Here is a 23,342-nt window from a genome sequence, read left to right on the forward strand (position 1 = left end):
ACGTCGAGCACATTAACCTTTACGTCATATCAACATGAGTGGGCAGTATGGGAACAGAAGGGATGCAGCTTGGAATTCTAGTGGTAGCTAGCTATGCAACGAATGGACTGGATACTCTGGTCATCGAGCGAAGTATTCATAGTTATTTTATGCTAAACAGCTTTTTCAAAGAAACAAGTAGAACGTCTGAAGTCGTGAGAAGATCAATATCATGCATTTCATACATGCAGGAGGGAGGGATCAATTGCAAGTACTTGGACTGAACCAGACTAGGTAGCTAGCGCTCTAGCTAGGTAACTAGCCAGCCTAGCTAAATTACCGGCGTTAGCAACGACTTGCATCACCCTGGTAACATTAGGCTAGCTAAAATGATAACTGGTGGTTTGTACCTGACGCGATATTAGAGCGAAACAGTTGTATTTACTCAAGAAGCTTGATAACATAGCTAGCTAATTGGTACAGACAGCCGAAATTAGCCAACAGTAGCTAGCTAGCTTCATTTGTTAGCTAACGTTAACCCTCTCGCGCACTGCTAAAATGACATGAAGAACATCTATTGGTAATGAATCCTCATTTTTTGCACGACTGATGTTAAATGCAACTTTGTTGCTAATGTTTCCGTTAGTAAAACATTGCGTCGCTACATGCATGTTAGTGTGGTATATGCGTGAAGCATAGCTAAACCTTGTCCATGCTTGCCTGTGTATCTGGCTAACTAGTTAACGTTAGGTAGCCACAGTTTGGGTTTTAATTTGTCATAAAACCAAGAAGACGCTGACGCATGGTATGTAACTCGTTCTTTTGTGGCTATTCGAGATTAATATGGATTATCAGTAATGACATGTGTTTGCTGACACTGGCTACATAGGCAACGAGAAGATATTGATCCGCAGTTAAAGGGAGAATATTTCATTACTAGTGGCTAGTTAAGTTAACGTTCTGTTTTTTTTTTTACCGATATTGTCTGCATAACTAGCTAATCGATTGCTAGCTAACAACAACTGGATAACGAAGAAACCCATTCTATGTGGATGAGACATTTAAATTGAAGTTATTGCTTGGCTATCTACCTATATGCCATCACCCCAACAACCCATTTGTTTTATCTGGTCATCTATGGCTGTTAGCGGGGTGAGTCTTATTTCTCAGGCCGGGGACGTGGATGCCCCGGGAGCGGCTCTGGCTGCTATGTCCTCTTCCAATACGTCATTGTCCGCCAACCCCACGCCAGATGCGGACACCCGTGGCTGCGAGAACGGTGCCTTGATGGACTCTTTCGGCATCTTCCTGCAAGGCCTGCTAGCGATGGTGGCCTTCAGTACGCTGATGTGTGAGTACATCCAGCCAGACGCCCACTCTGACTGTGGAAATGTGACTTCTTTATTGTAGTTTGTTCAGTATAGGCTTAATGTAAAATTGAATTTCACTGTGCAGTGTTGAAATTGGATAACCTGCTTAGGCTACTTGTTTTTAATTGATGTCTGTCTGTTTTCGATCGGCAAGAATCACTGGCAGTCATGGCATTCACTGTGTCTCAAAAGACTGGATTGGACAGTTGCCTGTTCTGTCCAAAGTATCTATGTTGTCCCATCCCTGTAGTGTTCCTTTTTGGCAATGTAGTTTGTCCTCCTCTTTGACCTTTGAGTCATTGTCAGTGTTGCCCTGGTAAAGAGGAACTTCAGTCACAGCAGCAAGAGTTGAGGAATGTTCAGCTCTCAGAGCAGTGTTGATGCCTGATGCAGCTTTCTTAGCAGGAATTGATTGGGCCTAGGCTTGCATCAGTCACACAGCCCAGCTTACATGCAGGGTGTGTCAGTAGTTACACACTCCATACAAATAACAGAGTAGTATGAGGGAGCCTGAAGTCACAGCATACCCATATTAACATTCCACTGTAAACATTTGTTTGGGCATCACACTAGGAAAACCAGCTCCCATTTTGACAGGCGACATAGACACATACTTTACACACATGCACGCACACAGTAAAGTGCTTAACACACACTAGGAGATTGTTGTCTAGTGGTACCATAGCTGAAACACAAATTGAGGATTAGGGAATGTCCGGTAGATTAGTGACTAGTTGAGTCATATAGCATTGAACCACTTCTCACCCAGCAATCAATCGTGTGTAATGGAGGTTAGGAGAAGGGGGGGGCATGGAAACAAGATGACTATTGTTGGGAACAGCCAGAGCTTTATTTGTCAGCCATTACGTCACGTTGAGAAAATACACACACTCACACAGGGATTAATTAAAGTGTAGGCCTAGATTTTAAAAGAACCCAGTGGCTTGTGCGTCTTGTACACATAGGGGCCTAAACCCCAGAGTAGCAGTCAGGCAGTTTGTCTTTCATGTAGGCTATTGTGTCTGTAGGGAACAATGTTTGAACACACTCTCCAACCTACAGTATCTCATCCCCATTCTTCCATAGCCAGGTTGGTAATCCAGGTGATAATGCTGAAAGATTCAGGTCACTGATATACCAGTCACGTGGTCAGGACAGTGTGATATGTAATATGACAATGGCTGGTGTCACATACTCTTAGCAATAGCAGGCCCTCTTGATTAGTGCTAAAGGCACTAGATGGCACATTTCTTTTAGCTCATAAGAAATAACCCAAGTATTTCCTCAGATCACAGGACGAGCGAGATTTGGCTGATAATGATAGGCACAGTGACATCAGCTTGACTACAATTTTAGTACATAATATACAGTATAGTAGTGTGCCATTTCCTCTTTTACCATTCACCCTTCGTCTATAGTCTCACCTTGTGTAAACATGGCATCTCAATAGCTGACTTGTTAAGAGAATATAGCCTAATGAACATTGTTTGCTTCAGTCTTAAGTGTATTAGTTAGGCTATGGTGTCAGGTGTAGCCTATTTAAAAGCGAACACTGAACTGCATTTCCCATCACACTGGCCAATACTCATAGAAATAGGCCCCTTACATTTTGTGCTGATATGTTGACCATCATACTAAACTTGATGATGAAAGTATAAAGCCTATTTAAGTTCAGACTTGAGCTGTCCTAAATTAATTTACATGAATAGGATGATTGAGTTTGCTCCTTGATATAATTAGGTACACAAAGAGGTACTGATTCATCCTACTGCTGTCGTGTGTGTCTGTGTGAGAAAGACTACGACAGGCCTATATATGACTCTCTGTCTCTCTCCTGTCCACAGTAAAGCGCTTCAGGGAGCCCAAGCATGAGAGAAGACCCTGGAGGATCTGGTAAGACAGCAGCCATCTCACACCCACTCCCAACCAGCGTATTCAAGCTTATCCTCTTCAATATTGCTTATGTCCTAGTTACAATGTGTATACTGAAATGCAACTAAGATAAACACAAGACTGGTGCATGTTTGTAATGTTATGTTCAGCTTTTGAAGTAACTTGAATGCTCAAGAGTTTTTAAAATATCTTCCTGTCCCGGCCAACTCTTCCAGGTTCCTGGACACCTCCAAACAGGCCATTGGGATGCTGTTCATTCACTTTGCCAATGTCTACCTGTCTGACCTCACAGAGGAGGACCCCTGCTCACTGTGAGTGTGTCTGTCTATATTTGTATGTGTCCATCAGTCATTGTGTTTGTCTGTCTTTGTGCGTATGACTATGCCTCTGTATTTGTGTGTATGTAGTATAGTCTCTTTATAACATTATGTCCACCTCAACTTTGAAGTGGATAATGTCTCATCTCTCTTCCTCAGTTACCTTATTAACTTCCTCCTGGATGCGTCTCTGGGCATGCTGCTGATCTATGCCGGGGTGAGGGCTGTCAGTGCCATTGTAGAGTGGAGGCAGTGGGACGCTCTACGCTTTGGAGAATACGGTGAGGATCATGAGTGTGTGTGTGTGGATGAGAGATCCTTTCACCCTGTAGTACACATGATGTCCAGAAGAGGGCAGAGGCTACCTCGTGCACTGCAGTGCTGCAATGTCATCCAGATCAAACACAGTCGATCACTGTTAACTTGTTCAACTCGGGCAGAGTTGGTTTATGGATGCCACATTAAGCGAAAACTTTCCCTGGTTCTTTGATTTAGAGGCGCAATCTGCAGTTGAAATAATAACAAGGCATTCGCCCTGCTTCTGTTTTAGTAAAAGGCTGAGATGGACCTGGAGAAATGTAACCATTCTCAACAAAAATTCAGAGAAGTGAGGACATTTTTGCCAGTCCTCACTTGTAAAATACTATTTTAGAGTTAGGGTTAGAATTGGGGTAAGGGAAAACAGGATTTTGAATGGGAATCAATTGTTGGTCTCCAAAAAGTCCTCAAAGGTATAGTAAGACGTGTGTGTGTGTGTGTGTGTGTGTGTGTGTGTGTGTGTGTGTGTGTGTGTAGGAGAGCCGGTGCAGTGCACTGCGTGGGCGGGCCAGTGTGCTCTCTACATCCTCATCATGATGTTTGAGAAGGTCCTCATCATCCTGGTCCTACTCATCCCACAGTGGAAGAAGGTGAGTAGGGGGCATAATGGGCAGGGTCCTGACCTATGACCATTTGTATCAGTTTAGTTATTATGCCTGTGGAAAATGTATGAATAATAACAGTACTGTAAACTGTCTGTCGTTTTAACTCATCTGTGTTAATGTTTGTATTTCCTGTCTTGTTTGTGTGCTTGTTGTGCTCATATTTGTGTGTCTGTGTGTCACAGCTGGCTCTCCTGAACCCCATAAACAATCCTCAGTTGGAGCTGGCCATCGTCATGCTCATCGTCCCGTTCTTCGTTAACGTAAGTTAAGTGTGCAGTGCCTCTGTGAGGCAGGGCTCAATTAAGAACATAGTATCATATGTAATGGTATTACTTCATGGGTTGTTGTTTGCTACAACTATGTGTATTTTATGTTTGTTGACAGATTTTAGCCAATTAGGCTTGTGTGTGTGTGTGTGATCAAACTGTCTGTCATGTGTGTGTCTGGTGGTGTTCTTGCTCAATGGGCTGTGTATCATATGTTGTCCTCAGGCCCTGATGTTTTGGGTGGTAGATAACTTCCTGATGAAGAAGGGGCGGACAAAAGCCAAGCTGGAGGAGCGGGAGGTGGGGGAGGACGTGCGGGGCAACCGTAAGGTGCGCTACAGACGGGCACTCTCCCACGACGACTCAGAGTCTGAGGTAAGACCTTACCCCACCACTAACACAGGGTCATTTATAAAGTCATGGACACAAAATGCTTAACGCACAATCATACACTCATTCACATACATTACACACACAAAAGCAGGTTTAGGGAAAGAGCTCGGGAAAATCCTTAGGAGGAATATAGACTAAAGTCCTTGATTTGATTCTGAGACTTGTCCACCTCTCCTACTTACCCCAAAAGCCCTCTCCTTGCAAACCCTGTGTTGGCCTCGCTCTCCTCCATTGCCTCAGGCTGACGTAGCCACTGGGCTAAGCTACGTCCTCCTTGACCTCCACTGGCTATGTAGACAAACTCTGCCCAGCACCAGCAGGAGCCTGTCTCTGGGCTGTGGATCGTTCCACCCGGTGCCCATGGCCAGTCACTTTACTGGCCTGTAAACCTGGTGGGCCTGGCCCTGCAATCTGCTCCACAGACCAGAGACAACAACCACACTCACAAACATTCATACATTAAGTAATTTAACAGTCTGCCTCAAGCAGGGGGAATTCTTATGAATCAGAAACTGTAAAAACAAACTGTCCATCCGTTATAAGGAGTGTTTTTTCAAGTCCAGAGTTGTGAGTTGCTTTGGTATCAAAGGTTGAGCTTATTGTGATACCTAGGTGATTGGTTTCTTCAGTAACAGAGGGTAACTCATGAGTCATCCATAGCACTTAGAGATGGGACGATAAACCGAAAATTACAGACACCGACATTTCCTCCTCTTATTGAAGCAATTTTGCTTACATCTGTAATTTTCGGTGATTAGGCTACACAACTTTTCTGCAGATTTATTGGTTCCAAAACAATTATTTGTTAAACAGTAATATGCATTTACCTGCTTCCTGCAATGAAAGTATCTGCCCTGTCCCTGTTTCACTGCCAGCTCTCACTCTCTCTCCCCCCTTTGTGCACAGAGTGAAGGGAGAGATGCATTCTGATAAGCGCAAGAACATGACCGTTGAGCAACAATTTAAAATATAATTGCGGGAAAAACACATTCTTTAAAACAACTACTGTTAGGGTAAGCGTACCTATTATGCCCACTTACACATTAAGCCCACTTCCGTCTTTGGATAGAGATATTTTTCTTATAAAAAATCTCTGCTGTTTAATGTTTTAACCAATTCATCTGGTTGTTATATCCATACGTTTTTATTCCAAGCCAATCAGATGTTTTGTTATTGACAGTTGTGTAAGTTCCCACTAGTAGCCAAAGCTGCAAAAAGTGTGGACTAACAGTGAAATGCTTACTTACGGACCTTTCCCAACAATGCAGAGAGAAACAAAATAATAAAAAAGTAAAACACATAATAATAGATACACTATGAGTAACAATAATTTATACAAGGGCTACCAGTGCTGAGGTAATTGAGGTAGATATGTACATATAACTAGGAATAAAGTGACAGATAGTAAACAGTAGCAGCAGTGTATGAGATGAGTCAAAAAAAGTTAGTGCAAAAAGGTCAAAGCAGATAGTCCAGGTAGCCATCTGGTTAACTATTTAGTCTGGGGTTCTGCTAAGCTTACATATGGAATTGTTTTAAGATAGCTAAATGATCCTTCGCATTTTAGGACCCCTATGATTTGATGAAACATTAAAGTTGTCCTCACTGCTATTAGCACATAGAAACACATTGAATAACAGATTAAAACATGGAAAAACTGTCAAATAATAAATCAAAAGGAAGTTTGTTTTAAAGTCTGTCCTATATCTGAGAGATATGACAGATCATAATTATATATTTTTCTGACAGTACTTAACCCAACATTTTTGCCACTTAACCACTACCATATATACACTACCGTTCAAAAGTTAGGGGTCACTTAGAAATGTCCTTGTTTTTGAAAAGAAAAGCATTTTTTTGTCCATTTTAAAATAACATCAAATTGATCAGAAATACAGTGTAGACATTGTTAATGTTGTAAATTGCTATTGTAGCTGGAAACGGCTGATTAGAGTCCCATAATCAGCAACCATCAGTCCTGTGTTCCAATGGCAAGTTGTTTGCTAATCCAAGTTTATAATTTTAAAAGGCTAATTGATCATTAGAAAACCCTTTTGCAATTATGTTAGCACAGCTGAAAACTGTTGTGCTGATTAAAGAAGCAATAAAACTGGCCTTCTTGAGACTAGTTGAGTATCTGGAGCATCAGCAATTGTGGGTTCGATTACAGGCTCAAAATGGCCAGAAACAAATAACTTTCTTCTGAAACTCGTCAGTCTATTTTTGTTTTGAGAAATGAAGGCTATTCCATGGAGAAATTACCAAGAAACTGAAGTTCTCGTACAATGCTGTGTACTACTTCCTTCACAGAACAGCGCAAACTGATTACACTTGATTAATATTTTGTTATTTGTATTTTTCCCAAAAACAAATCTAACCTTTGAGACCATGTTTGTGTAAATATTTGAGAAAGTCCTTCGCTCTTTGCCCAGGTTACCCTACTCTCTATTTCAGTAAATACAACAGTATCATTGGCACCTAGAAGTTTCAGCCACTTGAAAAGTTAAAAATGTCTAAGTCGTACAGTGTACTCTGTAAAAAAAGAAATTAATAATACTGTGTCTAAATGTTTTTCTTTTTTTACAGAAAAGAAGTACTGTAATTTTCGGACTATAAGCGCGCCTTTTTCCCAATTTTCGACCCTGCGGCTTATATAACGGTGCGCTAATCTATGGATTTTTACAGCTAACGGCCACTAGAAGACCTCCTAAATCTATGGATTTTACAGGTTACAGTCCACCAACTTTAACTCTATGGGCTCTATGACCGGTCCCGCGCCCCCACCTTTAAGCGCCGGGCTCCAGCAGGAAAGCTGGAGGCCAAAAAGAGTGAGACAGGTAGCGCGTAAAAGTGGAACCGAGAGTGGTACAGAGACAGAACGGGAGAGCAAGACAGACAGACATTACGAGAGCGAGACAGTTTGTCTCTTTCCCGACAATCCCCTCTGTGCACGAACCCTTACATATGGTAATTAAACATTAAAACACCTGCGCTTATAGTCCAGTGCGGCTTATATATGTACACATCATTCAATTTAGCTGCTGCGGCTTATACTCAGAAGCGCCTTATAGTGCGGGAAAATACGGTACAGATAATGTGGAGGTAAGGAAATGCACTATATTTACATTCTATGTGTGAGGATGATGATAATGATGATGCACTGCCACCACCATCTTCATCACTAGAAATCTGTACCTTTGCTCACCCAGATTGACTCATCTAGTCTTTTTACTGGAACCACTGAGTTAATGTTTTTCACAAGAGGACAGCGGTAATAATTTGTTTTGGCAGTAATCCTGTAGTCAATGCAGCATATTCCACACTATTCAGCTGTAACAGGAAAATATTTTTTGAGAAAGTGTGTGAATGTTTTACAGGCACATTAGACAATCATTACTCACACAAACAAACATTTCAAAACACTTCAGTTTCTGTTGCTATTTCTCTTTCTCTCTTCTTTCTTTCACTCTCTCTCTCTCATTCTCTCTCATTCTCTCTCTCTCTCTCTCAATTCAATAAAATGTAAGGGCTTTATTGGAATGGGAAACACACTACCGTTCAAAAGTTTGGGGTCACTTAGAAATGTCCTTGTTTTCGAAAGAAAAGCATTTTTTTTGTCCATTAAAATAACATCAAATTGATCAGAAATACAGTGTAGACATTGTTCATGTTGTAAATGGCTATTGTAACTGGAAACGGCTGATTTTTTAAAATGGAATATCTACATAGGCGTACAGAGGTCCATTATCAGCAACCATTAGTCCTGTGTTCCAATGGCACGTTGTGTTTGCTAATCCAAGTTTATCATTTTAAAAGGCTAATTGATCATTAGAAAACACTTTTGCAATTATGTTAGCAAAGCTGAAAACTGTTGTGCTGATTAAAGAAGCAATAAAACTGGCCTTCTTGAGACTAGTTGAGTATCTGGAGCATCAGCAATTGTGGGTTCGATTACAGGCTCAAAATGGCCAGAAACAAATAACTTTCTTCTGAAACTCGTCAGTCTATTTTTGTTTTGAGAAATGAAGGCTATTCCATGCGAGAAATTACCAAGAAACTGAAGTTCTCGTACAATGCTGTGTACTACTTCCTTCACAGAACAGCGCAAACTGGCTCTAACCAGAATATTAAGATTGGCAGTCTGAGATATGGCTTTTTCTTTGCAACTCTGCCTAGAAGGTCAGCATCCTGGAGTCGCCTCTTCACTGTTGACGTTGAGACTGGTGTTTTGCGGGTACTATTTAATGAAGCTGCCAGTTGAGGACCTGTGAGGTGACTGTTTCTCAAACTAAACACTCTAATGTATTTGTCCTCTTGCTCAGTTGTGCACTGGGCCTCCCCACCCCTCTTTCTATTCTGGTTAGAGCCAGTTTGCACTGTTCTGTGAAGTTAATTTGTGGAATTTCTTTCCTCAATGCCTTTGAGCCAATCAGTTGTGTTGTGACAAGGTAGGGGGGGTATACAGAATATATCCCTATTTGGTAAAAGACCAAGTCCATATTATGGCAAGAACACCTCAAATAAGCAAAGCGAAATGACAGTCCATTACTTTAAGAGATGAATGTAAGTCAATACGGAAAATTTCAAGGACTTTGAAAGTTTCTTCAAGTGCAGTCGCAAAAACCACCAAGCACTATGATGAACTATATTTTATATTTGAGATTCTTCAAATAGCCACCGTTTGCCTTGATGATAGCTTTGCACACTCTTGGCATTCTCTCAACCAGCTTCACCTGGAATGCTTTTCCAACAGTCTTGAAGGAGTTCCCACATATGCTGAGCACTTGTTGGCTGCTTTTCCTTCTCTCTGCGGTCCGACTCATCCCAAAACATCTCAATTGGGTTGAGGTCAGGGGATTGTGGAGGCCAGGTCATCTGATGCAGCACTACATCACTCTCCTTCTTGGTAAAATAGCCCTTACACAGCCTGGAGGTGTGTTGGGTCATTGTGTGGTCCTCTGTAGCTCAACTGGTAGAGCATGGCGCTTGTAACGCCAAGGTAGTGGGTTCGATCCCCGGGACCACCCATACACAAAAATTTATGCACACATGACTGTAAGTCGCTTTGGATAAAAGCGTCTGCTAAATGGCATATTATTGTCCTGTTGAAACACAAATGATAGTCCCACTAAGCACAAACCAGATGGGATCGCGTATTGCTGTAGAATGCTGTGGTAGCCATGCTGGTTGTGTGCCTTGAATTCTAAATAAATCACAGACCGTGTCACCAGCAAAGCACCATAACACCACCACCTCCGTGCTTTATGGTGGGATATACACATGTAGAGATCATCCGTTCACCCACACCGCGTCTCAGAAAGACAAGGCGGTTGGAAACAAAAATCTCCAATTTGGACTCCAGACCAGAGGACAAATTTCCACCTGTCTAATGTCCAGTTGCTTGTGTTTCTTGGCCCAAGCAGGTCTGTTCTTCTTATTGGTGTCCTTTAGTAGTGGTTTCTTTGCAGCAATTCGACCATGAAGGCCTGATTCACACAGTCCCCTCTGAACAGTTGATGTTGAGATGTGTCTGTTACTTGAACTCTGTGAAGCATTTATTTGGGCTGCAATTTCTGAGGCTGGTAACTCTAATGAACTTATCCTCTGCAGCAGAGGCGGTCCTCATGAGAGCCAGTTTCATGATAGCGCTTGATGGTTTTTGCGACTGCACTTGAAGAAACTTTGAAAGTTCTTGAAATGTTCCTTATTGACTGACCTTCATGTCTTAAAGTAATGATGGACTGTTGTTTATCTTCACTTATTTGAGCTGTTCTTGCCATAATATGGACTTGGTCTTTTACCAAATAGGGCTATCTTCTGTATACCCCCCCCACCTTGTCACAACAAAACTGATTGTCTCAAACGCATTAAGAAGGAAAGAAATTCACAAATGCACTTTTAAGGCACAACTGTTAATTGAAATGCATTCCAGGTGAAGCTGGTTGAGAGAGTGCCAAGAGTGTGCAAAGCTTTCATCAAGGCAAAGGGTAGCTATTTGAAGAATCTCAAATATAAAATATATTTTTGATTTGTTTAACTCTTTTTGGGTTACTACATGATTCCATATGTGTTATTTCATAGTTTTGATGTCTACACTATTATTCTACAATGTAGAAAATAGTAAAAATAAAGAAAAACCCTGGAATGAGTTGGTGTGTCCAAACTTTTGACTGGTACTGTATGTATGTGTGTATATTAGTTGTATTTATCGTTATCAAGCAAAATGGGTCAATTTATATTGATATTACTTTTTGTCCATATCACCCAGCTCTAATAGCACTATTGACATTGTTGAGTCACTAAAGTCGCTCTGGATAAGAGCGTCTGTTAAATAACTCAAATGTATACATTGTAGGAGTTATTAAAATAGCGGTGAGAGCGTTGAATCCTAACCTATAGACCACCAGGAAGCTGTATCTAATATTAGGAATGCATGTCCTATGGAATTTCCATTACATAGAATTTGTAGCACTATACACGACTGGCCGTGGCATGTGTGACGGGTGTCGTTTCTCATAGACATCTGGATGTAGTGTAGCAGACTGCCAACTGGTTGAGCACTTCCTCCAATCAGAGGAACTATCTGCAATCCACCAGTGGGCCTAAACCCACTATTAAATAAACCTTCCTGTACAGGTGTACACAGAGCATATATAGCTTTGGGAATCTGCCACAAGCAGAAAACATTTAGTCTGTTTGTCTACATAGAGATTAAGAGCAGTGATCTTACAGAAGATGGCAAATAGCAGGCTAGTTTTTTAGTGATGAGTTGGACCTAGTTGTTGCTTAAGTTACAGATGCTGACATATTGGTTTACACTGCAAACAAGACTGATGGCTACCTTCTATACTACACCCATATCCCACTCAGACAGACCTCTCCCCTGTATGACATTGTCAAGTGATATTTGTTCCTGCTGCTTTCACACCTCCCTGGTGGTCTAGTGGTTAGGGTTTGGCGCTCTCACCGCCATGGCCTGGGTTCGATTCCCTGTCAGGGAACACACTTTTTATTCATTTTTTTTTTTTAGGGGGTGGATCAGCTTTAATATTGTAGATAGATTGTAACTTCCATCAATGTAATTGTCTGCATCACTTCCAATCCCCCATATATATACACTGCTCAAAAAAATAAAGGGAACACTTAAACAACACAATGTAACTCCAAGTCAATCACACCTCTGTGAAATCAAACTGTCCACTTAGGAAGCAACACTGATTGACAATAAATGTCACATGCTGTTGTGCAAATGGAATAGACAACAGGTGGAAATTATAGGCAATTAGCAAGACACCCCCAATCAAGGAGTGGTTCTTCAGGTGGTGACCACAGAACACTTCTCAGTTCCTATGCTTCCTGGTTGATGTTTTGGTCACGTTTGAATGCTGGCGGTGCTTTCACTCTAGTGGTAGCATGAGACGGAGTCTACAACCCACACAAGTGGCTCAGGTAGTGCAACTCATCCAGGATGGCACATCAATGCGAGCTGTGGCAAGAAGGTATGCTGTGTCTGTCAGCATAGTGTCCAGAGCATGGAGGCGATACCAGGAGACAGGCCAGTACATCAGGAGACGTGGAGGAGGCCGTAGGAGGGCAAAACCCCAGCAGCAGGACCGCTACCTCCGCCTTTGTGCAAGGAGGAGCATGAGGAGCACTGCCAGAGCCCTGCAAAATGACCTCCAGCAGGCCACAAATGTGCATGTGTCTGCTCAAACGGTCAGAAACAGACTCCATGAGGGTGGTATGAGGGCCCGACGTCCACAGGTGGGGGTTGTGCTTACAGCCCAACACCGTGAAGGACGTTTGGCATTTGCCAGAGAACACCAAGATTGGCAAATTCGCCACTGGCGCCCTGTGCTCTTCACAGATGAAAGCAGGTTCACACTGAGCACGTGACAGACGTGACAGAGTCTGGAGATGCAACATCCTCCAGCATGACCGGTTTGGCGGTGGGTCAGTCATGGTGTGGGGTGGCATTTCTTAGGGGGGCCGCACAGCCCTCCATGTGCTCGCCAGAGGTAGCCTGACTGCCATTAGGTACCGAGATGAGATCCTCAGACCCCTTGTGAGACCATATGCTGGTGCGGTTGGCCCTGGGTTCCTCCTAATGCAAGACAATTCTAGACCTCATGCGGCTGGAGTGTGTCAGCAGTTCCTGCAAGAGGAAGGCATTGATGCTATGGACTGGCTCGCCCATTCCCCAGACCTGAATCCAATTGAGCACATCTGGGACATCATGTCTCGCTCCATCCACCAACGCCACGTTGCACCACAGACTGTCCAGGAGTTGGCGGATGCTTTAGTCCAGGTCTGGGAGGAGATCCCTAAGGAGACCATCAGCCACCTCATCAGGAGCATGCCCAGGCGTTGTAGGGAGGTCATACAGGCACGTGGAGGCCACACACACTACTGAGCACCATTTTGACTTGTTTTAAGGACATTATATCAAAGTTGGATCAGCCTGTAGTGTGGTTTTCCACTTTAATTTTGAGGGTGACTCCAAATCCAGACCTCCATGGGTTGATACATTTGATTTCCATTGATAATTTTTGTGTGATTGTGTTGTCAGCACATTCAACTATGTAAAGAAAAAAAGTATTTAATAAGATTATTTCATTCATTCAGATCTAGGATGTGTTGTTTAAGTGTTCCCTTTATTTTTTTGAGCAGTGTATATTTTTTTTCTCTCCCATATATATATATATATATATATATATATCCTTTAAAAATATATATATTTCCCTTTATTACTTTCCAACCCCACCATCCCCTCCCGAATTGGAGTAAACTAGTGGACAACAATGCTTAGGCCTCTACTTCATGCTTATACATACTATATACATTTTATGGACACAGTCAATAATTATATTTGGTTTGTTTTTACTCCTGAACTTCCTCCGATCATTTTCGCATGTCTTACACTAGTTATCTTGTTGTTATTAGTTGTTGTTATTAGTCCCATCCTTCAGCTCCATTCAACACATCCTATCTATATCTTAACACCATCCATATAGGATTTCTATTTGCCATATATTTTTCAACTGTGATGTTTTACAAAAGTTCTGAACCTTTCTATTCTCATACTTTCTACAGTTTGTGAATTGAAAATAAACATATTTTCTAAAAGTATTATTATATTATTGATTGATTGACTATGACTTTTCAGATCACCCAGTAGTGCTATCTGCAGGGTTAGCTCCAGGTAAATATTGCAATCCTTCAGCCATTCCTGGACCTGTGTCCAAAAACAAGCTACAAATGGACAGTACCAAAACAAATGATCTAATGATTGTCTCTTCACAGCCAAATCTGCAGAACTGGGAAGATTGTATCCCCCATACTAATAACATTCTATTGGTAGCAATAATTTTATATAATAATTTAAATTGAAAAATTCTAAGTTTTGAATCCGGCGTCGTTTTGCGTATCAGTTCATAAACACTATGCCCTGGAATCGGTACGTCAAAAATCTCTTCCCAACTCTTTTCTCTTCCCAACACTTTTTATTCTTTCCAAGAATGACTGAAAACCGTAGCCTAGTCAGCACAACTATTTTTTTATTTACACTCTTGAGTACCTCTCCTTTTACCCATTCATTCAGATCTTGAAATAAACATGCATACAGTGCATTAGGAACGTATTCAGACCCCTTGACCTTTTCCACATTTTATGTTACAGCCTTATTCTAAAATGGATTAAATTGTTTTTTTCCCACATCAATCTACACACAATACCCCATAATGACAAAGCCAAAACAGGTTTTTAGACAATTTTAAAAATGTATAACACATTTAACTGAAATATCACATTTACATAAGTATTCAGATCCTTTACTCAGTACTTTGTTGAAGCACCTTTGGCAGCTATTACAGCCTCGAGTCTTCTTGGGTATGACGCTACAAACTTGGCACACCTGTATTTGGAGTTTCTCCCATTTTTCTCTTCAGATCCTCTCAAGCTCTGTCAGGTTGGATGGGAAGCGTCGCTGCACAGCAATTTTCAGTTCTCTCCAGAGATGTTCGATCGGGCTCTGGCTGGGCCACTCAAGGACATAAAGAGACTTGTCCCGTAGCCACTCCTGCATTGTCTTGGCTGTGTGCTTAGGGTTGTTGTCCTGTTGGAAGGTGAACATTCGCCCCCAGTCTGAGGTCCTGAGTGCTCTGGAGCAGGTTTTCATCAATCCAGAGCGACTTACAAATTGGTGCATTCACCTTATGATAGCCAGTGGGACAACCACTTTACAATTTATTTTTTGGGGGGTGGGTTAAGGGGGATAGAAGGATTACTTTATCCTATCCCAGGTATTCCTTAAAGAGGTGGGGTTTCAAGTGTCTCCGGAAGGTGGTGAGTGACTCCGCTGTCCTGGCGTCGTGAAGGAGCTTGTTCCACCATTGTGGTGCCAGAGCAGCGAACAGTTTTGACTGGGCTGAGCGGGAACTGTGCTTCCGCAGAGGTAGGGGGGCCAGCAGGCCAGAGGTGGATGAACGCAATGCCCTCGTTTTGGGTGTAGGAACTGATCAGAGCCTGAAGGTAGATGGATGAAGAATGATACATTTCTTCTGACACAGGCTTTCTTTGGTCTCATTTCCTCTCTCTTGCTCTCTCGCTCTCTCTCTCTCTCTCTCTCAGATCCTGTTCTCGGCTGACGATGAGATGGACGACTCAGACGAGGAGGATGTGCGCCGGCTCACCGGCCTCAAGACGGTCAAGAAAAAGAAGCACCGTATGGGGATCCCTGTTTAACCTGGGCCTACCCAGGCTGACCTGGTCTAACCCACTCGTGTCCACTCGCCTCACGTCCCCACTCTCTCCCTCTCCAGGCCCCGCTGCCCTGACTGGAGCCTCCTGGGAACATGTCTAGATTCCTCTAACAGCAGGCTTGTATTGGTCTCTTTGTGGAGTGAGTAGGGTGCCTCTGTAGGGAGGTGGGATCATGGAGGACTGCAGATCATGGAGACTATTGGACTGCATTTACTACACATTCACATGGGACTCCTGCAGCCTCTACACTGGGAATATAAACACTTGGAAAAGTATTTTGCTGCAGCTAACAACATACCATGTCTGAGATTTCACCATAGATCTATCACTCGTGGTTGTGACACTCATTGGGGAAATTAATTATTATGATTGGGAAAACCGTTAACACTGGTGTATAGTAGGAACATTTGGATGTGGGTGATGCAGTATAATTGCTTGCACCCCTTCACTGTGGTTCCACACTGACTCTTAAGAGGCCCAGGATAATATTAACTGCATCAGGTTAAGCTGTGAATGGTTGTTACTTTTTCTGTGGTTTAGCAGGTGACCCCTGTTGGATGTAGAGGGAGAGAACAGGCACCTGGGATTGCGCTCAGCGTTTTCCCCTGCCTTCAAGCAAACCTCTGTCATTTTAACATTTTAATGCATTTGATACTTATCTTCCAAATCTAAAAGTGATTGTATTCCTCATTTAGATTCCATATATAAAATGTATGTGCTCCTCAGCTAGGCTGACTGCAATGGCCTGTCATAAGAGTTGGTGGAGGTGTGTGTCTGTCTGTGTGAAGTTCCCATTCATGCATGTAAGGTAATGTGGGAAGTTTAGGATGCTCCTATGGAGGCTTTGCTCTGTAAACATGCAGTGTTTTATAATAACCACAGCACTGACGTTTCTAACTCCTTTAAGCCTATATCATGACTGCAGAGGGAGGACAGGTCAGGACAGTGCAGCTTGGCTGTGCGTGTCTCAACCATGCACCACCCAACCTTTAACCCAAGGGACCAAGACCCCTATTCCAGGCGTACCCAGTGATGGTACAGCCAGGGTTTAGGTCTGCAGGCCTGGATCGGACCCTTCTTTCTCTGTGTATGTGTGTATGACTGTTAAATGGGATCTCTTCTGTTACCTATTTATTCCTTGTCTTTGGTGTGTCCTGTTTATAATTTTTTTTTACAGTAAGTAATTTTGGGCCAAAACCATGAGGCTGAACCAACACCATGCGTTCTTAATTCAGAGACGGAGTAGATATGGGACATGAGGGTGTGTCCTCACAACCTACTCTCTGCTCTTGACCACATTACTGGTCTAAGGATGTTCTTTGTTTGTTTTGTATTTATTTTGTGTTGTTCATACTTTGTTTTCGACAATGTGCCTGTGTGAATTTACCGTGTTTGTGGGTGTTTATCTTGTGCCTCAGATCTTCAGACTTGCAGTAGCATTCAGTTGGTTTGGCTCCGATGTTGAGAACTTGACAGAAGCTCTTACCTCTAGACTGGGAGTGACTTTTGGACCGGTGTACAGCCTACAGTACGGTGGAGAGAGCAGAGCGGGTATGTGTCAGTGTGTGCAGTGTTTTAGTACTCGACTGGTCTCTGTCTCGAGTCCAGTCTCGAGACCACATATTGAGTGTCTCGGTCTTGTCTTGGTGTCGGGAACATTTGTACTCTGTCTTGACTCGGTCTCGGACAGTGAGGACCCGTAATTTCTTGCCAAGACCAACAGAGTAAAAAATTTATAATTATCAGCTTCCATTCAGTCAGCGCATAAATCCGCTTCGCCAGGCCAAATATACAGTGCATTCGGAAAGTATGACGTTTTCCACATTTTGTTACGTTACAACCTTATTCTAAAATTGATTACATTTATTTTTTCCTCATCAATCTACACACAATACCCCATAGTGATAAAGCGAAAACAGGTTTTTAGGAAGTATTCAGACCCTTCGCTGAGAGACTCGAAATTGAGCTCAGGTGCATCCTTTTTCCATTGATTATCCTTGAGAAGTTACTACAACTTGATTGGAGTCCACCTGTGGTAAATTCAATTGATTGGACATGATTTGGAAAGGCACACACCTGTCTAAATAAGGGCCCACAGTTGACAGTGCATGTGAGAGCAAAAACCAAGCCATGAGGTTGAAGGAATTGTCCGTAGAGCTCTGAGACAGGATTGTGTCGAGGCACATATCTGGGGAAGGGTACCAAAAAATGTCTGCAGCATTGAAGGTCCCCAAGAACACAGTGGCCTCCATCATTCTTAAATGGAAGAAGTTTGGAACCACCAAGACTCTTCCTAGAGCTGGCCGCCCAGCCAAACTGAGCAATCGGGGGAGAAGGGCCTTGGTCAGGGAGGTGACCAAGGACCCGATGGTCACTGACAGAGCTCCAGAGTTCCGCTGTGGAGATGGGAGAACCTTCCAGAAGGACAACCATCTCTGCAGCACTCTACCAATCAGGCCTTTATGGTAGAGTGGCCAGACGGAAGCCACTCCTCAGTAAAAGGCACATGACAGCCCGCCTGGAGTTAGCTAAAATGCACCTAAAGGACTCTCAGACCAAGATTCTCTGGTCTGATGAAACCAAGATTGAACTCTTTGGCCTGAATGCCAAGCGTCACATCTGGAGAAACCTGGCACCATCCCTACAGTGAAGCATGGTGGTGGCAGCATCATGCTGTGGGGATGTTTTTCAGCGGCAGGGACTGGGAGACTAGTCAGGATCGAGGGAAAGATGAACGGAGCAAAGTACAGAGATCCTTGATGAAAACCTGCTCCAGAGTCTCAGGACCTCAGACTGGGGCGACGGTTACCTTCCAACAGGACAACGACCATAAGCACACTGCCAAGACAATGCAGGAGTGGCTTCGGGACAAATCTCTGAATGTTCTTGAGTGGCCCAGCCAGAGCCCGGACTTGAACCCGAACAAACATCTCTGTAGAGACCTGAAAATAACTGTGCAGCGACGCTCCCCATCCAATCTGACAAAGCTTTAGAGGATCTGCAGAGAAGAATGGGAGAAACTCCCCAAATACAGGTGTGCCAAGCTTGTAGCGTCATGCCCAAGAAGACTCAAGGCTGTAATCGCTGCCTATGGTACTTTTCTTTTTTATTTAACCAGGTAAGCCAGTTGAGAACAAGTTCTCATTTACAACTGCGACCTGGCCAAGATAAAGCAAAGCATTGCGATTAAAAACAACAGAGTTACATATGGAATAAACAAAATGTACAGTCAATAACACAATAGAAAATCTATATACAGTGTGTGCAAATGTAGTAAGTTATGGAGGTAAGGCAATAAATAGGCCCTAGTGCAAAATAATTACAATCTAGTATTAACACTGGAGTGATAGATGTGCAGAAGATGATGTGGAAATAGAGCAAAATAAATAACAATGTAAATAACAATATGGGGATGAGGTAGTTGGGTGGGCTAATTACAGATGGGCTGTGTACAGGTGCAGTGATCTGTAAGCTGCTCTGACAACTGATGCTTAAAGTTAGTGAGGGAGATAAGTGTCTCCAGCTTCAGAGATTTTTGCAGTTCGTTCCAGTCATTTGCAGCAGAGAACTGGAAGGAATGGCGGCCAAAGGAGGTGTTGGCTTTGGGGATGACCAGTGAGATATACCTGCTGGAACACATACTACGGGTGGGTGTTGCTATGGTGACCAATGATCTAAGATAAGGCGGGGATTTGCCTAGACGTGATTTATAGATGACCTGGAGCCAGTGGGTTTGGCGACTAATATGTAATGAGGGCCAGCCAACGAGAGCGTACAGGTCACAATGGTGGGTAGTATATGGGGCTTTGGTGACAAAACGAAGTACTGAGTAAAAAGTCTTAATACTTACGTAAATCTGATATTTCCGTTTTTTTTATTTTTCTAAATTAGCAAAAATATTTAAACCTGTATTTGCTTTGTCATTATGGGGTATTGTGTGGAGATTGATGATTTAAAAAAATGTAGTTTTCCAATTTAGAATAAGGGTGTAACGTAACAAAATGTGTAAATAGTCAAGGGGTCTGAATACTTTCCGAATGCGCTGTATACACTCTTTTCTGGAAACATTAATATCTTAACAGCCTTTATATCTATTATAGACATGTTTGCGCAGTGACAAACCTATAGGCATCCAGTGTGTGACAGGTTCGTGATTCTGTAAGGACAGCAACCGTAATACCAGCGCACTCATGTAGGAGTGCATTTTTTGTAAAACACAAAGGGCCAGTGGTATAGTTGAGGGTATACACAGGTATAAGCCGTATGTGTCTGTGTGAATCAGAAATCTATAGGAAAACCGTTTGGGAACTTTTAGGCAAAATTTGAGTATACCCACTTCACCAGGCACCACTGCATAGGGCCAATGGAAAGACAACAGTCACACACAACATGATGTTAAAGGATAAGCAGTCCATAAACTCGGACATAAAAAGCCAGTAGGTCCCAATCATAAGAATACAAAAACACAACCATTAATCATTTCCCAATCGAAATGTACAACTATTACTTCCCATTGCAACACTTCACGTTTAGCACACAAAGTAACCGGTGACCTAAAGTTTAAAGTGGAACTGACAGCGTTTTAACTACTTTGCAGATATGAAACAAAAACGACAATCATAATATCAGTAAAAAATATCAAATTACCAGTTCATGCTACAAAACCAACTTTTAAGAGTTTTTTAAAATAAGTTATATTTGACTCAAAGTTCCATGATGTACACTAAGGCATTGTTGGCAGAATAGATGGATGCAGTTCAATTCATAATTAATATAATTCACCAATACATTTGTTGGTAGTCCAAAAATATTGCTATCAGGTTGTAAATCACAGCTGGCCTGGTACATTGTTTGCTGCCTCGATTCGGGATGCACTGTTTCAGTTTCAATGACTCAATATTCTGGACAAAAACGGACGAATGTAACTAAGGCTGGGAATGTCAATACAATTAAACTAGCAAGGGCAATGATCACAAGTCAGTCATAACGTGGCTATAATGAACATCGTTATGTTTGGAGGAAAAAGGGGGTGGCTTGCAAGCCGAAGAACACCATCCCAAGCGTGAAGCATGGGGTTGTCAGCATCATGCTGTGGGGGTGCTTTGCTGCAGGAGGGACTGGTGCACTTCACAAAATAGATGGCATCATGAGGAAGGAAAATTATGTGGAAATATCGAAGCAACATCTCAAGACATCAGTGAGGAAGTTAAAGCTTGGTCGCAAATGGGTCTTCCAAATGGATAATGACCCCAAGCATACTTCCAAAGTTGTGGCAAAATGGCTTAAGGACAACAAAGTCAAGGTACTGGAGTGGCCATCACAAAGCCCTGACCTCAATCCTATAGAAAATTTGTGGGCAGAACTGAAAAAGCGTATGCGAGCAAGGAGGCCAACAAACCTGACTCAGTTACACCAACTCTGTCAGGAGGAATGGGACAAAATTCACCCAACTTATTGTGGGAAGCTTGTGGAAGGCTACCCAACACGTTTGACCCAAGTTAAACAATTTAAAGGCAATGCTACCAAATACTAATTGAGTGTATGTAAACTTCTGACCCACTGGGAATGTGATGAAAGAAATAAAAGCTGAAATAAATTATTCTCTCTACTATTATTCTGACATTTCACATTCTTAAAATAAAGTGGTGATCCTAACTGACTTAAGACAGGGAATTTTTACTAGGATTAAATGTCAGGAATTGTGAAAAACTGAGTTTAAATGTATTTGGCTAAGGTGTATGTAAACTTCTGACTTCAACTGTATGTAAGTGTTTTTTTTTAAGTGTCATTCTTCCTGGGGGTGTATATGAACAGATTTTAATCAGATTTAATGTTGCTAAAATGCTTGTCAGTTCCACTTTAAATGCAACAATGTTTCACACTAAGTTATTTTCAAGAGATGGCTAACAGCAAGCACGCTGCAATAAAAAACAGTTCCACTCTCCAGATGATAATTTGAAACTTAACTTCTTGTTGAAAGTTATTATTGAAAGGGGAGGAGCTAGCAAATTAGCAACAACATCCTCTTTCATAACACCTGCTGCAAACTAGCTGACAACAAAAGCTAGCTAGCTAGACCGTGGGAAAACTACTGCTCGCTATTGCGCAGTGTTCTGTTGGCCTTCAAGAAGGCAGAAGTTACCATATGTTTTTGTAAAAATGGCCCCACTCATTAAGTCAAAATGTAATTGGTTGATTCTACTGTCACTACAAAAATGTTCCCTTATACAGCTGAATGGCAGATGCCTTTATCTAGCTTCTAATGGCCTAGCAAATGGCTGACTTAGCTAGCTAGATTTATCTCCCCAGAGACCAACAAAGAAAAATCCTGATTGGATCTTTTTTTCTCTTCAGTGTTAACCCTTTCCTTCCATCAAACCTGATGATTAAATCAGAACATTATTTAAAATATTATTATTATTATAATCATTATTTTATAAATCCTTAGCCCTTCTCTGAAGGCGTGGAAGGCCCATTGTTCCCCAGTGTGTTTGGATTAGTAATAACTTGTAGAGTGGCTCTATTTTCCCTCAGAAGGCATTGTTTAATGATTCTGAATGTCTAAAGTATCCATAAGTTGTTCTGAAATATGAACACAGAAATACTGGACATTTTGAACTCTCATTATGGTGGTGATTTGACAATTGCAATCATGGTCTTGAATTGGACTCACATTTTTCTGGTCTTGTTCTTGACTCGGTCTCAGACCCCTTGTACCCCTCACGGTCTCGGGCTTGACTCGGACTCGATTTGCTCCGGTCTTGGTCTTGAATCGGACTCTATTTGCTCCGGTCTTGGTCTTGAATCGGTCTCGCTTTAACACAACACTGAGTGTGTGTTTGTCTTAATGCTCCTGTAAGTAAGGAGTGGTGATAAAGTAAATGTGATGATGTTGAACGGTTTGAGTAGGATGTTGTTGGCTGATACAAAGTAATAACTGACTGAGGGGTTTGGTAAACGGTGGTACAGGTTGTCCTTAGTTCAACAGAGGGATTTTAGTACTTTACAAAAACTAAAATGACTGGCAAATTATGGACTTACATTACCATTAAAAATGTTTTTACAATAAAGTTTTGTAAAACACTGAAATAACAGATTTTGTCTCTGAACAAAGACCTTTCTGTTTTGTCAATTTAGTAGGGTTGTAATGCGTTGTAGCAGAGTTTAAAAAGGTATGTTCCCTGGAATCGAACCCGGGCCGCGGCGGTGAGAGCACCGAATCCTAACCACTAGACCACCACTGCTGGAGCATAGAATACTTGCACAAATAAGTCTCTTGGAATGGAGGGGGCAGACGATGAGAGTTATGAGGCAGGGGGAGGATTCTCTGAGATCATAGGTCTCGGTAATACTCTAGACTGCCAAAAGGGTACACATTCTCACAGTGACAGTGGGCCCTCAGTAAACATTAACAGGTGCAGTGAGATGTACGTCACTGAG

At 42.3% G+C, this 23,342-nt stretch overlaps 1 protein-coding gene and 1 non-coding gene across 2 annotated transcripts; both read left to right on the plus strand.

The window, feature by feature from the left end:
* The first annotated feature begins 56 nt into the window (after positions 1 to 56).
* On the plus strand, positions 57 to 17,702 carry LOC121578205 (store-operated calcium entry regulator STIMATE). Its single transcript, XM_041892404.2, has 8 exons — positions 57 to 1,330; positions 3,194 to 3,242; positions 3,458 to 3,553; positions 3,719 to 3,840; positions 4,355 to 4,467; positions 4,665 to 4,742; positions 4,974 to 5,123; positions 15,771 to 17,702. Exons 1-8 carry the CDS (start codon positions 1,075 to 1,077, stop codon positions 15,882 to 15,884), a joined length of 978 nt encoding a protein of 325 aa, XP_041748338.1. The 5' UTR covers positions 57 to 1,074; the 3' UTR covers positions 15,885 to 17,702.
* On the plus strand, positions 12,071 to 12,142 carry trnae-cuc. The gene has a single exon. It is a non-coding gene; the product is annotated as a tRNA-Glu (tRNA).
* Positions 17,703 to 23,342: the final 5,640 nt, after the last annotated feature.

This window comes from Coregonus clupeaformis, chromosome 12 (genome assembly GCF_020615455.1).
Source record: "Coregonus clupeaformis isolate EN_2021a chromosome 12, ASM2061545v1, whole genome shotgun sequence".
NCBI lineage: Eukaryota > Metazoa > Chordata > Actinopteri > Salmoniformes > Salmonidae > Coregonus > Coregonus clupeaformis.